Source organism: Poeciliopsis prolifica, unplaced genomic scaffold (genome assembly GCF_027474105.1).
Source record: "Poeciliopsis prolifica strain line A6 unplaced genomic scaffold, Auburn_PproV2 SCAFFOLD030, whole genome shotgun sequence".
Lineage (NCBI taxonomy): Eukaryota > Metazoa > Chordata > Actinopteri > Cyprinodontiformes > Poeciliidae > Poeciliopsis > Poeciliopsis prolifica.
Genome location: NW_026562405.1, coordinates 1,349,525 through 1,367,175, shown reverse-complemented (window position 1 = coordinate 1,367,175; position 17,651 = coordinate 1,349,525). Strand labels below are relative to the sequence as shown.

The 17,651-nt window shown below is 36.4% G+C and overlaps 1 protein-coding gene across 1 annotated transcript; it reads left to right on the top strand.

The window, feature by feature from the left end:
- Positions 1-390: 390 nt before the first annotated feature.
- lrrc38b (leucine rich repeat containing 38b) lies at positions 391-14,776 on the top strand. The gene is made up of 2 exons (XM_055050325.1): positions 391-1,902; positions 10,617-14,776. Exons 1-2 carry the CDS (start codon positions 1,275-1,277, stop codon positions 10,862-10,864), a joined length of 876 nt encoding a protein of 291 aa, XP_054906300.1. The 5' UTR covers positions 391-1,274; the 3' UTR covers positions 10,865-14,776.
- Positions 14,777-17,651: the final 2,875 nt, after the last annotated feature.

The following is a 17,651-nucleotide window of genomic DNA, read 5'->3' as shown; positions in this document are numbered from 1 at the left end:
GCTGATAGAATAAAAATGGAATGTCGGAAAAAATCGAAACACACACGTATACCAAAATCCAAACACATCATGACAGATAGTAGTCCTTTTTTCCTACAGATATATTTTTATTTATGAAAATAGAGTGCCAATTTTTTATTAATAATAATAACAAATAATTATAATAATTACATTTATATTTGTAAATATTATTTTTAAAGACAAACAGCTGATAATATATTTTAGAATCTAATGCTATCTTACTAACAGCTTTTCTTGCCTTTTCTTGTTGCTGAAATACGACCAATAATTTCTTCTCACTATAGGAAGTGACATCACATGTTGACAGTGACTTGATGAATCAGACACGCCCCCCTGGAAAAAGGAGAGGGCACGAGATAAACCATGATAGATTCGGAGGCAGACATTGGATTGGCATGGCTGTGTGCAGCTCAGCACTTCATCCTGCATCCACAAGGCTCCTGCCTGGGCATTTGGATTGTCTCTCAAACAGCTTAGAAATGGTGCTGGACAGAAAAGCACTGAGCCTGGCTTTGTTTTTACAGCATGTTGCAGGGCACTCGGAGATAGAGAGAGAGAATTAAGGGCGAGCGGGGGAAACATCACCACACATTTGAACGATGCTCCGTGAGCTCTGTTTTTTTCACACCGTTTGGCTTTTTTGCACAAAGACTTTGGACTAATGGACGAATGCAGGAATGCAACTCTTTGCTTGTCATGCTTGAATTACTGTTCCATATATCCTTTTTTGTCACAGTACTCATTGTCTTTGTCTATCACTGCTGCCAGACGAACTGTGGGGTAGTGTGGCGGACACAGCTTTCTCCTCAACCCCCCTCTCCCTTGTCTGTTTCCCTTACTTCTCTTCTCTCCCAGTTTGCTCGTGTTAATTTACCGCTTCTGAGCTACATTACCCTCTGTGTTATCCTCCGTTATTCTCACTGGTTACTGTCAAGCTCTCGTTGCACATATAAAACAGATAGACTGCTGTTCTATCTTAGCAGCTCGTTACGTGATCTCCTAGAAAAGAGTTTTCTTCTGCTGTTCTGCCGTCACACAATTCCTAAGCTCTGTCAGGTATCTCTCTCCATAACATCAAGATGCTCATTCAAGAGGATTGATCCCTTCCACCCCCTTCATTCATCCCTTCCTACCCCTTCTCCCAATCTTCTGCCCTCTGACCCCCACCTTTTTGTTCTCAACCCCCATCCATTTTCTCCCTTTTGTCCTTAACCTAAACCTCCTCTCTCCTAATTCATTTGACCCTCTCGACCATGTTGCCATGGGTCCACTGGCTTCAACCTATCCTCGTTTTGCTGTCCTCTGTCTTTTGGACCTGGGGCGAAAACTGCCCAGCAACCTGCCTGTGCCCAGATCCTCACACTGTGGACTGTAGTGGCCGAGGGTTAACCCGTCTTCCTGAAGAGATCCCTTTGGATGTCCGGAGGCTTCTTCTGGCCGACAACTGGATACCCCGCATCCCTTCGGATTTTCTGGTTCTGTACAGTGACTTGGTCTACTTGGACCTCCGGAACAATTCCCTGTCTTACATAGAACCTGGGACTCTAAGCACTTCCTCCAGGTTAGTCTTCCTTGACCTAGGTAGCAACAATCTGACTGAAATCCCAAAGGGGACTTTTGGGGAATCCCGGAGCTTGATCAAACTGCGACTGGGAAACAACCCATATTTGAGCATGGTGAGTGAGGACGCTTTTCTGGGCCTCACCTCTCTACGAGAACTTGAACTGGAACGTAATGCACTATCTACCCTTAAGGTGGGAGCCCTGAGTCAGTTGCCCTCCTTGCGGGTGGTGAGACTGGAGGGCAACCCTTGGGTTTGCAACTGCAACTTCACCAACCTGTTTGAATGGTTGATGGAAAATCATCACAAGCTTCCAAATGGTAAGTAATGTCATTTTAGAAACAGCTCTTTGTTGCTGTGCATTAGTCAGATAACGAAAATCTGAGTGAAGCATTCATTGGTACATGGTAAATCCAACGCCATCACAGTTCCCTGGTCTATTTGTTTCTTTATTTATTTTCCCAGTGGAAGAGGAAACCCCCTCCCCCTCCCTTGTTCTAATTTTGTCTCTTTTTTTCCTCCACCCCCACAGCCCTTGATGTGGGAGACTCAGTGCGTAACATGAGACAATAGCACTTGTTTTTCACAGTGACACTTATGTTTTACTTCATGAAATTTAATAGTATTTAAAATTGTTGAATATTTTCTATGGAGCTGTTTTAAAAGAAACTCGTGGTTTAGGATTTAAGCGTTCATGTGAACCAAGCACTGACCTCAATGTTGCACGTTCATGAGATTAATCAATGTGTCTGTTTGTTTTTTAAAAAAAAGATGCTTTTTATTTCACAGTTTCATGCATGCTGGAATTTAAGATTAGGCAAAAGCAAAGATTTTGTTTTTCTACAGAGAAAATAAAGACAATTTTTCCCATCATGTGTATATTGCTTTATCCTTGTGGATTTTTAGGATGACAGACTCCATCCACCAATGTAATTTAGCCGTGAGAGCTACGTTACATAACCGGATGGACATTTTGGTGGTTTAACAAAGCAGCCTCAATGTGTGCATGCTTGTTTCAGAGGAACATGAAATATTAATAGCTTTTTAGGTAAAATCTCTAAACAAGGCTGACTGGTTTTAACAGCCAGGGTGTCTGTATTAAAAAGGGGCTGCCAGTCTTTTCCATGATGAAAATGATACAGAATCGTTATACTGTTTCAAGTATAGATCTGTTTATTTCTGATAGCATGGTTCGCGTTCTGTTATAAATATTATTCGGGAGTTAAATCTTTTGTAGAACACAGATTATTTCTGTGCAATTGTTATAGACAGGACTTATCTCGTGAGAGCAGGGTAGGATGTGGGAGCAAAGAAGCAAAAATAAACAGATCTGACGGCTGAGCCACACATGACTTGTACTAAGGGTGATAATTTTCACTTCAGATTACAGAGATGTGATAACAGATTTTTTTTTTTTGCTTAAAATGTACATTTTGAGCTAAATGTACATTTTAATTATTTAATAAAGCTGTTCTGATGAAACACCCTGAAAATATATGATGATGTTGGGGAAGCTGGCAGCTGTGTGTCAAAAAGATCTGCTTTCATATGGAGTCTTATTATTCATGAGCCAAATAATCTAAGGAGTGTTTTTAATGTGGAAAATAATTGCAGGAATCAGTTCAATTACAAAGTAAAAGATGGGACGATTTCTTTGAATTGATTAGCCTTTTAAAGTTTCATCAAACTATATAAGCATTTCATCAAGCATATTACTCTGTCATAAAGACCTGTTTTCTGTCTGCAAGATCAATTTGACTGAAAGTTAACTGTATTCTCACTGACTGCTTTTGTGCTCAGTCTGAAAACTAGTTTGGTACTTCTCAGGTCTTGTAAACTGCTGACAACCCACAAAATTAAACTACTTACATACATATAGGTCATGGTGTTCTGTGCTATTGATTCTGCCCTTACTTTGCACTCAAATCTTTTTTCCTTTGCCACCTCAGGTTGGAAAATTTGCTCACACATTCAGTCCTCATGTTGCCAGACCCAATAAACATAATGACTGAGCTCTTAACATTGGGAAAATAGTATGAAAAAAAAAACATACATAAGAGACATGATTATACAATCACAGATAGAAACTCATTAGTGAATGAGCTTGATTTGATAGGCTTTGCGGTATGCGTTGCCTCTCGAACAAATGTCATCAGTTGATGTGGGACAATAAAATGAGTAAACGGCAACCTTCAGGTTCTCAAGCTTTTATTCAAGGGGAGATGCAAGGGAATAGTTTAACCTCTGCAGTCTGTGTCTATTTATTTAATCTCTACTTAGGTCATGGCTAATGAAACAGGGCATTTTAAGAACATTTCAAAGTCTTTCCAGTAAAACTTGATTTAATCAAGAGAGGTGTCATTAAAGGAGGGGGCAGGATATAACACCTACATCAACCTTTTTGAGCTAAATATGTCCTAATTTTATTTTTTCATAAAAAACACACCTGGAACATTGTTTTGACTCATTCATGCATGGTTGAAGAATCCTTAAATCTCATGTGGCAGCCATAAGGGGGTTGCTTAATGCCTGCATCTGTCCCCAGCTGAGGACCCGCCCCATCAATCGTCCCTCCCCTGCGTCTCCTCCACACAGCTCCACCAGACTAACAGCAGCAGCAATTAGCAAATACCTGGTGAAACTGCTGAGTTTGCTGAGCTTATTATACAAATTACAAAGCTCCTTCGAATGGTTGTATATGGAATGAGATAGTGATGGCAATAATAAGCTATACTTTTGTTGGAAGCAGTGATGAAAATATAGTCTAACAGCTGCTGGGAGGAAGAATCCTCTATAACACTCCTTTGTGCACATACAGTGCAGCACTCTGTCACTGAAGAAGGTCTCCAGATCAGCAACAGCTTCACACATGGGGTGGGAAACATTGTCCATCAGTCATGTTATTTTAGCCAGAGTCCTTCTGTCTCCCACCACCTGAACTGGGTCGAGGGAGCATCCGGGCACACTGCTGGCCTTCCTGAACAGTTTCCTTTGAGCTGTTATCAGCATTTAAAAATCTCAAAATTGTATGTGTGGAACCCACATAATGTACGGAAATTAATATTTTGACATTCCTCTCTACAGACAAAAATAGTTGCAGCATTCTCCATAAGTGCCTGCATAATATAGCATCTGCTGAGTCTCTGCAGTAAATCCAATTCCCAATTCATTTTTCACTTCTTGATTTCCCTCGTGATTTTAACTTCACAGCACAGCATCCTTTTCTGTTTGTGTCACCGCAGGTCGGAATGATGGGAGGTTGAAAGATAGTTGAAATTTTAGAATTTCAAATTATAAGAAAAAAAAATGAGCACAAAACACTTTTCATTTTTAAATAACATCAGTTTGTCTCTAGTGTAGCAGTGGATATAACTAATTCTTTATTTAAAGTTGACTCAAAAGTCAATTAATCTTCTTACTGGGTCACCATGTAAAAGTTTCTTTTAGCCACAAATCAGGTTCATAAATGTTTCAGCGGAAGATTGAGTGTAAACATGATCCACTGCTGTCTCTGATGCTCTTGGGTTAAGAATGAACAAAGGCCATATATAATTCAGACTGACATAGTTCTACAGCACACTGGCCAGGGTAATTGGAGCTACAGCTGCCTACAGGGCAGGGCAGGCCAATTTCTCTTGGGAGATGGCAGATTGGGACTCAGGCCCATCATGGTGTTGCTATCAACACTAGTCATGACCTGAACAGTTTCTCTGTAAAGTAGCAGTTCATATGACTACTGAGGTCAAAGCCTGAATTTTCCTTCACAGCCTATTGAGTTGCTCCTTTGAGACCCGTTATCACACTACACAAACAGCTCTGACAATATGGTGTCACTGACCAGTTCTACATAACACAAACATTAAGCTGCAAAGCTCAATGGGACATCCCAAGCTATCTTTAGCTCCCGTGGGTGTATGATGTGAAAATATCTGTTCTATTAACACAACCTGACAGCTTGCTTTATTTTGGCCTAATTTAAGGTTTATTTAAAGTTTGGATGTGAGAGATGGTGCTGGCGAGGGAGAGCTGAGTGGGGAAAAAGGTGGACAGATTTACAAAATGTGATAGCATCATGTGGTACATGTTGAAAAGCCGGGGAGGATAATCTGCCAGTTTCAGAAGTAAAACACATTATTTCCATGGGTGCTTGTGAAAACCTGTTTGAATAGTATTTTAGTTTTCTTTATAATACATTAAAAAAAATTCAACAGATTTTTAATATTTGTATTTATGATCAGAATTAATTATGTAATTTGAAAATAAAAGAAAAAAAAGTAATTTTTGGATCTTTTAAATATGTCTTCTGTTTGTAGCAGTCAGCATGCTTTGTGGTTTAATGGTGACTAAATTTGTGTATGCCTGGTGTAATGTTGCTGAATCTTTCCACAGACGGAGTCCCCTTATGAATAATTCACTCATTTCCCTGAGTCGCAGCAGTGCTTCACTCTTTGTGCATACTTTTCAAATATTACTCACTCTGTTACCATCCATTCTTTTTCTAACTTGAATGAATCTCACATTCTTTCCAATTAGGTATGAGATCTGTTTTTCAGAACTGAAGAACTTTTCCTTGTAACTCCAATCATGTATGAATCTCTTGACATTTGCCCATATGTTCAAGAGGTTAAATCAAGTATCATAGCTAAATGGTTGGATTATTAGAAAGGTCCCTAGACACTTATGTTTCAAGTGTTATAAATGTAAATTCAACTACATGAACAGAAATGTAAGACCACTGTTAATTGACTTGTTCAGAGATCAATCTGGAGAGATAAAGTGGTGTTATAGGGAGGGATCTGAAACGAGGCAGCAAGGTAGATCAATCACGGCTGAAACAGGAGATAGCCTATCCTGTTGACTGGCTGTAATCCTAAATGTAATCTATCAACTGTTCGTGCCAAGACTGAAACACATCTGTGTGGGCAGACAAACTTGAGAGTGTAAGGACGTGATTTGTATTACATCACTGAACAGTTGCCTGCTGTAGAGTCTTAATACTTGTCATGGCACATATTTCAGGAGTAGTTTATAACATTACATAGTTTAAAAAAAACAAAAAAACTTAAAGAGTATATGTCATCAATTTGAAAATGTTTTCCTTTCAACTGTGTTAAGTCCTTAAACTCATCATAGTTATTTTTGACTTCCATAACCAGAGTTAGGAAATATACATAAACAAGCATATAATCTAAATTGATTAGGAGAAAACATTTATGACTGACCATAAAGAGAGAGAAGACGATAAGAAAGGTAAAACGCCAAACCCAACATGTATTGAAGAAGAAAAAAAGTTTTTAATTCAAATATTAGTAAAACATGCAATGTTGAGACTTATTTGTGCCATTCTCAATAATCAATGAGAAGTTTTTTCTTCACAAAACAGCTAAATGCACAATATTCTTACCCTTCTTAATATCTAAGTGCCTTAAACCATAGGAGTGGTTATTATTTTTTTATTTAATTTTTATTTCTTTGTTTTTTTGTTAGTCCATGTTGTTAGATGCACTCACATTTTGCAATAATCTACTGAAAGCCTTTCAGCTGTTTTGACACTAAAATCCTCTTAAAATTCTGAAATATCCAATCTGGGGTGTTGGATAATTCTAATGAGCAATGAAGTAATTCTAGTGAGCAATGAAGTAGGTGACCTTCATGGTAATCTGTGGTTGTGTTCAGCTTACATTTAAATTTTGAGGGCCATTTATTAATTTTAGTTCCTACATTAGACTTCATCTGAATAGTTTTCAAACCATTCTCAGGCTGGAAAACCAGGGAAGAATTTAGTTAAGACTAAATTGCCTCATAATAAATAATGTGAATGTAACAAAAGTATTTTTTTTTATCTCATTGACATTCATGTCAATTCTAGTCTTATTGAGTTATTTTTATATTATATTATATTTTTTATATTATATCATATTCAAGTTTATTTACTTTGTGTAATATTTTCTAATTCATTCATTTGCTTGCTTGTTCTTTTCAGTTATCCTTATGAATCTGTTACAATTGACTGTTGTAAAGGAACCTTTCATTGAAAAATTGGGTGAATTTTGTAAAAGAAGTTGACCCAAATGCTTTATCCTGGTTTCTTTTCTTTCATCATTTTAACACCACTATTTACACTATTACCAACGTTTTATTTCTGCATTGACTTTTAGGTTTTTAGGTTTGTTATACAGCGACTTAACACCTTAGTAAATTCACTACAATTTAGGGCTGAAACGATTCCTCAAGTGATTCGAGAACCTCCATCACTAAAATTCATCGAGAAAAAATTATCTACCTCGAAGCTTTGTTAAGATATGTTTTATCATTTAATGCACTGTGGTCATAATTTGCATTGAGCGGCGCTCTCACTTCTGCCTGAGTCGTGACGAAAGCTAAGAGTAAGCAACATAACGTCCAATTTTCAAGTTTAACCTGGGAGGATGATAATGTCTGGATTTGTGTCGTTTTTCGGGGGACCAATAAGCATCCTTAAAATGACGGGAGCGATGCTTGGAGTTCGGTCGCTTTTCCTGAAGCTGCTGCCTGGTAGTCTGGATAAATTTCATATCATCCTGGTGGCAACAAATGGGTGGTGAAGCACGTCTTGACATTATATAGCTGATATGTTTGTATGTGTGAGGAATGCAGCCTGTATCAAATCCTGTTATTCCTATTATTTTTTTCTAAAATATAGAAAAGTTATTGTTAAATGTGAAACTACTGTGTTAAGTTAGATTTACCAATGCTTTATATTATTTCTTTTTTTTTTTTTTTTATCCGATTACTCAATTAATCGTAAGAACAATCCGTAGATTACTTGCTTACGAAAATAATCTGAATATTCTCATGACAGCTTGGAATTATGAGAAACTGTCATTATGGTCTTTGCTTCAGAAGGTCACAATTGCAAAGAACCACAGCTGTTGGGTAATTCTCTAATCTGTTAGTCAGTCCAAATCTGTTTTAGTATTGTGTAATTTTGGTGTCTGCTTGAAATTAAAGATAAGGATACATTTTATTTTTCAACATTCCATTGAGACCAAACTCGCATCCTAATTAAAGATTTGCAATGGGTTAGAATCCACAACTAAATATTTTAATTTTAATAAGTGGTGATTCTGGAAGAGGGTTGTGATTAAGGGATGTGCTCACAATCTGATTGATTTGTACTTTTGGAAAACATAGTAGACAAAAATGCCAGGTCAAGATGTGGTATCCTGACACACAAATTGTTCAAATTAAATCAAAAAGTGCTTCAACAGAGAATTAGTGTGAATGCGCACTTTTGTTCCACCAAGTTCTTACACCTGTTTTTTTTCAGGTGAACTATGTAAAATAAATCAAATTTTATGAGGACAGATTTGAAATGGTTTATCGTGTTTTCTTTTCTTTCATCACAGAATCACCGAAAGGAATTTTAACACCACCATATACACCTTTAAAAGCCTGTTTTTAAAGTGTTTTCCTAGCCTTTTTGTGAATTATCAGCTAAAATAGAATTGTTCATATTTTCTTATTATTGGCCTGCTTTAGACACATTATAAATAGTATGATAAAATAATTCGGTGACACCCGTTGAAGCATTACATTCCATAGGAATAATTTTGTGTAAAATTTGATATCAGCTTTGATATCCGACACAGAAAAAAAGGTTGTGTATTGTACAGCATATGTAAACATCTGTTTTAACTGTGTGCATGAAATATACAAAAAGTGTCATCATGTCTCCCTCCTGCAATTATGGGTGCGTAAGGGTTCCTGTTCTCTACTAAGCGAATGTCAGATGAGGTGTAAGAATCTATTTTGTACTAGAGGATTAGTGTCACCAACTTTTATCAAGCTCCTACAGAGTTCAGTTACAAACCTTATTAATAGTGTAGCAAGTTAATCAGAGGACTATGGAAACCAATTCCATGATATCACAAATTTCCATTATGTCTTTTTCCATTGTCAGAACATTTACGTGTTGAATGTACATTTACTAAGCTTTACAGATTGCACAAGCTGCTTATTTCATTCTCTGAGTTTTACTGTGCTTTTTTTGTCTTTTTAAGTTCACTTCATTGATCCATTTGATGCTAAATAGTAGCAGGAGCTGTTAATGAAATTAAGGATTGTAGGTGACTGAATGAAAACTTCTGTAAGGAATTGCTAGTGTTATTATGAAAAAGAAAGGCTTTAAGGGGAACATAGGTTGTTTTAAAAATTTTATCTATTTGCATGCCCAGCAACAGTGAAAAGTAGCCACCCACATTGCAAACCTTTATATCTGCCCACATAACTACAGCAGTGTTTCTTATAGTACAATGCATTGCCAAAAGTCTTCTCTATGCTGCATAGAGCATTGTGTTTGCAATGATAAGATTGCATCAACTAAAGTCTGGTGACGACATTAAATACATATGTCTAATTAATGCTCAAAGGCCAACAAAGTGCAACCAATTGAAGGAAATACACTGTAAAACTGACTGCGATCATTGTGCAATTTATCTTTTTTAATCTGTGTGATAAAACGGATGCAAAGTAGGTGAACTGTGAGTCTAATGAACACTAAATATTCATTAATACAGCCTCAGGTTTCATGCTGGATATGAAAGCAGCTTAACTACTGTCAAGACATGTGGATTTCTGTGGAATGTACTGACCAACATAACATATCTTCTGAGCAATTTTAGTTGTTAATAATATAGTAATGTGTTAGTAATACACTACAGGCTCACAAAATGGGCTGATCTAAAGCTGCCTACTTTAAGTAGCTGTTGAAATTACTGTTTTCAGTTCATTTCAAAGTATACAACCACACATCACACTCTTCCAGTGAGAGTAAGTGTGTACCTGCTGCCTTGCTGTGGGTGGATATACAGTAAACACAAAGCAACTTTAACTCGTAATGTCAAACTAGATTCCAAGTATTTTGTACAAGCAAGAAAAATGAACCAGGGATCTTTTGTTTTCTGCTGGCTACTTGAGCTGGAACTTAATCACACTGGCCACCATTCATTATATTTGATGAATTAATCCAATTCCATTTCCTGTTTTGTTTCAGGGGTGGAAGGCATGGAGTGCTCCCTACCCATGGATGGCAGACGTGTTTCTCTGACACAGCTTTCAAAGGACAGCTTTCGTGAGTGCCAGGCCACCCTAACTCTAACAGACCTGCTCATCATAATTTTTTCTGGCATCTCTGTATCCGTGGTGGCCATCATGACCAGCTTCTTTTTGGCTTCAACTGTTCATTGCTTCCAGCGCTGGAGTAAAGGCACCAAAGGAGATGAAGAAGAGAGTGAGGAGTAAAAACAGTTTCCTTGTAAGGACGTTTTTCCTGGTTCTCCAAACTAGTTGAGGACACTCAAGAAAGTATGTGGTCAGTGCTGTTTCCTACTTGGTAAGCTCCAGAACCCTTGGATCACGGATTGGTACAGTTACAGTCAAAAGATGGATATAGATGTTATCTAACAAATTACATCTCCATGGAATGAGGTTTGTAAGTATACCACTCCATGTGTTCAAAAATTCTGTGAGGATCATATTTTTGTCTGTGAAAAGTCAAAGTTTTTGGCTCAGTGTCAAATATTCTGAAGAAAATAATGAGAAAATAATTTCGACTTGTATCGAAAGAGAAATAGATTTCACTGGACTACTAACACATAGGAAATATAATTTTCTTGTAGTGCTGTCAATTTTGTCTTAGAAAAACCAAAAAACTAAAACTAATGCTGAATATTCAGCTTTGGAATCTGAAACTCTGTAAAGAAAACTCAAAAGCTTTTGTGAATTTTAAAATCATATTCACTGGAACATAATCTATGTAAAGCAGGACACTTCACTGACCTAAAGTCCCTTATAAAAGGATGTCATAATGACAAGTGACCTCAGTATTTAACTGCTTGTAATGTGATATGCTGGCATATCGTATCATTTAACAGTGTCCTGTCTGGATTGCCTCATTTGCTTATATTTAAAGGTTGCTCTCAAGATATGAAGAAGGTTAATAGTGTGGCACCTTCTGAATTAATCATAGGCTGAAAGCTTAACAAGAAGGGTTTGATTGACAGTGAGTCTTCTCAAACTTCCAGCAGTATTCATGATATAATTACAAATTTATGTAGAAAAGTAAATGGTATGTAATCAAAAATAACAAACAAAGAGGATAATATGTTCATTAGATTTATGGCTGTATACTATGTAGAAAAAAATATTTCTGAAATACATACAGTATAGTCTTGGAAATTATGACAAAAGTATGGTATTAAATTGAATCTATTTATTTACTCTGTTGATGCACTTTAAACAGTACACCCAATTTTGGCAGGTATCTCATTTAGACTAATACTGTCTTTGCCAAAGATTAAGTTTCAGTAGAGGAAAGATGACATGGGAAGATGTTGTTGTGGATGGCGTGCTACACAGAGAGGCAGAAGTAGATTCATAATAGAAACCAACTTGCACTTTGTAGAAACCCTTTGTACTCAAACAATTTCCATCTCCAAAGATTTACAGTTTCTTCCTGTCAGATCAGAGTTCTGTGATAAACACATAAACACAAAGATCCCCTTATATCTATCTTTCTTTGGTATTTTTGTCCAACAAGGTGATTTGGTGGGCTCATGGGGCTGCGTGTAACTCAGCTCCAATTACTTGAGCAACGCACATGATATGTGTGTTGAACATTTCTCTTACACCCAGTAATATCTGAATTGGATCTTTTTTGTGAGTTACAAGCTAATACTGTCTTCAAATACAAACAAAATTGGAGTGCATCATGCTTAGCACATTTGTGTCTGTCCCAGATTATGCTTAACATATTTCTCAGTTTAAATCAAAACTGGGGGATCATTATAGGGTTTTATAGCTACCCCATATCATCTTATGCTCATCTTAGCTCTGTGACTATACCTTCTCAGGTTGATCGTAGACAAAACAGCGGCTGGTCACCTTTGACCTTATTTCAATTGGACTCTTAGCTGTTCATGAAGTACATCTGCAAAATACATTTGAGGCTGACAGTCTGATCTGAAAGGAGCTTTGACCAAATCAGCAGTCTTCACTCATTGCAGTCCTTAACCTTAATTTGCAACATATGGCTATTTGTTTTACCACAACCAAAAGATTGGTCATTAGGGGAATGGTTTATCTTGAGATTATCTTCAACATAGTTGCCATTGTGTTATTTATTTTTCCATCCTTTTTTAAGTTGTCTTTCTCAAGAGTATATGACACAGCTCAACTGATACAGAGGAAAAGTCACATTTAAACTCTTTCTCCACTGGTCCTGCAGTAATGATGGCACAACACACTCCATATCTAATAAAGCAGAATCCTGGACACTTTTTTTTCTTGAATTTGTATAAAGTGTTTTCAAACGCTCAGTAATGAGGAGTTGAAATGCACAAAAGCTGATATGTAATTATTTCTTATGTTCTTGTAATCATTTGTAATTCAGCAAACTGAGATGTAGCAAAAAGAATGTCAACTGGTGGATATAAAAAGAGCCATCCGCATATTGTGATCATTTCTGTACGGGAAATACAAGAGGAAAAAGAGACTCATTCTTTTTTCTCCTTAGTAGGAATTCAAACCCTAAATGTGCAGCAGTCAATAGCACATTTTTCAGAAATGACAAAATATAAATGTGGCCTTATTCATTGTTGTTATTTTTCAATAGGCATTAGCAAAAATCATGAGTCATAGTACAGTTTTTCGAAGGATGTCTCAAATCATATAACAATTGTTGTAACCTATTTGTAGTGTTGATGTATGTATTCATATATGCGCCATATATGTCCAACATTTTAACAATAATGGCACTGTATGGTAAAATTTCAATTTGTGCATATTATGTATTGCCTAAACATGGTACACACTGATTTCCCATTCAGAATAGAAATAATAGAAACTGACCTTTTGCTAACTCCTGCTTCTGAAATGTCCATCAGAGTAACAGAGTTGTCAGCTTTGAGAATTTTTCAGATGTAAAAGCAGTGTTCCTTCGGAAAACAAATAATAAAAATGAAAAACAGGGAAAGGAATTGCAGGAGTTTTGGAGATATTATATTCCTTAGAACTCAAAACATCGGGAAATAGAGAAAGATAAGGCTGATTATATTTAATTACCTCATTGTTTTATTCCATTAAAGGTTTTTACATTGACCCTCTACTTCCTGTCTGTCTAGAGGACAGGAAGTAGGACATGAACATACATTTCTGCAGTTATATTCTGTTAAATTGTTTGGGCAGTTAGACAAATTGAAAAGTGCTTCCAGATTTAACTTTGAGTACTTTACTTACCCAAACACAGAGCTAAGCCAGATTAATATAAAAAAGGAGACGTGGTCCAAAATATCAATACTTATTAATATATCCCTACAAGCAAATAGTGCAAAAGTCAAATCCAAGTCTATTGTACCACATGTGATATTTTGATCAGAATCAAACTGTCACTGATAGCCAGAGCAGTGTTTTCCTAAGTTGTTCCAGCTGAATAACCTCACTCTAATACTAACATTTTCTTGGTGAAGAAAATTGGAAAATCAAGCAAGATTACAAGCAAAAAGTATTCCTTTTATACCCACAAAAAAGTTAAATTTAAGAGAGTTAATTGAATTTATTTATCCATTATAACCTGCTTTTTTTATATCCAGATGCACAAACTGATGTGAAGGGATCACAGGGAGAATTTTTTATACATATCATTATTATTTGCAACTACTGTGTAGTTATTGTATATTGAAAATACTATGTTAGATTAGTTGTTAGAATGAAAAAATGTTAGCATGACATTTTACTTTCTCTTACTTATTTTATTACCAATATCAGTACATTAGAGCATGCAATGTTAAGTTACCAACTGGATAATTTTCAGATTCATGTCTATTTTTCTATTACAGCTTCCAAAATGAAGTATTTACTTACATTGTTTGTCCCCTTTGTAACTTTCTGGCATTGCACATCCCTGGGAAGCAGAAACAGTGGTGGCTGCTTTTGTGTGGCTTGTCTTGCATAAAATACCAAAATTCTTGTTGTGATTTGTCAGACAAAATGTCAGAATGGGTCAAATCTAAATTATTTTGACGGAAATATGGGTGACGACACTGTTGCTGCTGAATGCATTTCCAAATGTCAAACAGACATTGTCAGACTGTATGTGTAGCTGTATATTGATGTTTGGTTAAAAACTGATAGTAATAAAATCCTTTCTCCTGTCTTCATCTGTGTTTGCTCCAAATAAAATTTACTTACACGGTGCATACATGAAAAATCTAGGTAGCATTTGGCAAAATGTAGCACTGAAAGAGAGAAATGCATTTTGTGATAATTTTTATGTTGTGTTTACAATGTTACACAGCAGAAATCAATGCAAGTTAAAAGGCATCGGTATGTTTCATTTCACCTGTCTTGGACAACAGTAGAAATGATAATTGTAATAAAGTGGCAGTTGGAAAATTTGAAAAAGAACTCTGTAATACATGTGAATTTCTTCCTCTTGTTTCCTTGGGTTTACAGACTTGGCTTGTCAAGGCAGCAGATAAATAACCCTCATCTGTAAACACAGCAGTGTGTCATTTCACAAAGCAATCTTATCACTCTGCAAATATGCAAATAGCAGTAATATATTTGGAAAGGTGTTAAAAAATTACACTAAGAAAGAAAAATGTCACATGAAATTGCAGCAAGTATCTGGAGTCTCATCTAAATATTCTTGATTTAGCCTGATTTGATGCAATACAGTGTAACAAATGAATGTAAGTTGTCACCCAATGCCATTACATTTGAGCTGTTTGGCAGTAACCTGCGATTCGCCCATGTGCAAAGCCACACACATATGATGGCAGATGTTTGTGTATTTTTTTCTTCTGTCAAAGAGAGGATGCATTTCAAAATACTATCTAAACATGTTCCCTGTCTTAATAATGAGGGATGCAACAACAAAAATTAAAGCCCCACATCATAGTCTTCTTTTCTAAAGAAGTCTAAAGTCAAGAGACTGAAGGACAAAAATAACTCTCTCCCTAAGGAGATGCAATGTTGGCTTGACACTGAGCAAAATGACAGTACTCTGCAGAACAGAATCACTTATTGGAATTCCACTAAGGAATTACAACAGCGGATAAGGATTATCATGCACGAAAGACATCATCGTACTACGCTCATGCACCACTGAAGAGAGATGTGTGAGGATGGTGGTCGTGATGAGGATTCTCCTGCAACCATTTACCTCATTTGGTTGTCATGGCGACACAGCCAGAGGCTCGTGCTCTTGGACGCCGAGGCAGGAAAAGAAAAAGTGAGGGATTCAGGGAGGCCCAATCCTGTAGAGTGTCTCACTCGAGTCATCAACTAACTGGACCTGGCAACTAAATGAAATACATACATTTCACAATATTGTTCTCACACACATACACCTACACACATATATATATATATATATATATATATATATATATATATATATATATATATATATATATATATATATATATATATATATATATATATATTCCAGATGGGGGAATTAAAAAATATTCTCAGATGTGCCTCCAAATAACTCAAATGCATCCTATAAAAGTTTTCCAAAGTCATGACTTCACCATCTGGGCTTCCCCTCATTGCCAAAAGAAACAGTGATCATTCAATGTGAAAATGAGTGAATTGTGGCATCTGGCACATAGGAATAATTTTGGTAATTCTAACTAACCTGAAACAAGAGAAGTCTGGTCTGATTTAACATGAAAATGCCTTTACATCCAGTGTATGTAAATATCTGGTTTCAAATGTTAATAAAATTTTGCAAGTCACCCTACATATAAATTTGTAAAACAATGAAATAGTTAATTCCATGGATAGTGTTACTTCTGCAGCATTTGTGCTTTTATTTACTTTTGTTAAGTCAGGAAGAAAGCAGGACAGAAAGGATGTAAACCAATAACCTCGACAGGAAGCTTTGAATGAACAATCATCTGGTTCCTTACTGTGGAATCAGAGTTTGAGAAGAAATGAGCAGCATTGGTGTCCAATTTCAAAGATCACTCTGGGGGACAACTTATGTCCCCTAGACATAAGTTGTCACTCTGGGGGACAACTTATGTCCCCAAGAAGAAAAGAAAAACAACCAAAAAAAAAAAATCCTAAGTTAGGTTGCGAAGTTGCCCATTATTTGTTCATCAGCTTGAAAAAGAAATCAGTGAGATGTTGTAACATTGCTATTCGTTTTAATCACATTAGTTACACTAAAGGTTAAAGGCAAAAAATAAAAAAATAAAATAAAATAAAATGCACTACTTCCTGTCGAATCGTTACAGGAAGGCAAGTTCTGTACTGTCCCTGATTCACCTCAAGCACTCTTTGTTTTAAATGACAGAGTGCATAGATCGGAAATTTTAACACAATATGCCACAATGATGCACTACACACAGGAAAGTACACTGGATTTGGAGTTTGGTCCTCAAAAAAAAAAAAAGATAGATAAGAAATGCAAAACGAACACCGATACTTCACTAAAAGAAGTATCCTTGGCAAGAACTTATGTCCCCCAGGGTGGGGGACATAAGTTGTGAAATAATTTCCTCTTTAACTTTGGTCCAAGCAGAGAAAACTGCTCCTTGTAAACGGATGAAGGTCCTCACACTCTGGGGGACAACTTATGTCCCCCAGAGTGTGAGTGACCAAAAACAGAACATCTAATTGTGTTTAGAAATGGGAAATTCTGGAAAGAAATGAACAAAATGTAGATTTTGAAATAAAGAATTGAGGAGTAGATGCACACAAGCCTTATATTGATCTCTTTAGTGTATTAATGTTTGTGTAGTTTTTATTTTTCATTATTTGAGTTTGAGATTGATCTTTTTTGAAAAACACCCAAACATTGTTATTGATCTTGATGCTTTTACGCTTATCATTTCAAATTAGAAAACTGCATTCTCATATTCTCTTATCTTCCATAGAGGGGTAAATATTTTCATTAAAAAAAACACAGCTCTTTGTCCCTTTGAAATGTCATTTAAAACAAAGAGTGCTTGAGGTGAATCAGGGACAGTACAGCTGTGGGCAGCCATGAGCATCAGTGCATGTTCCCGTAAAAGTG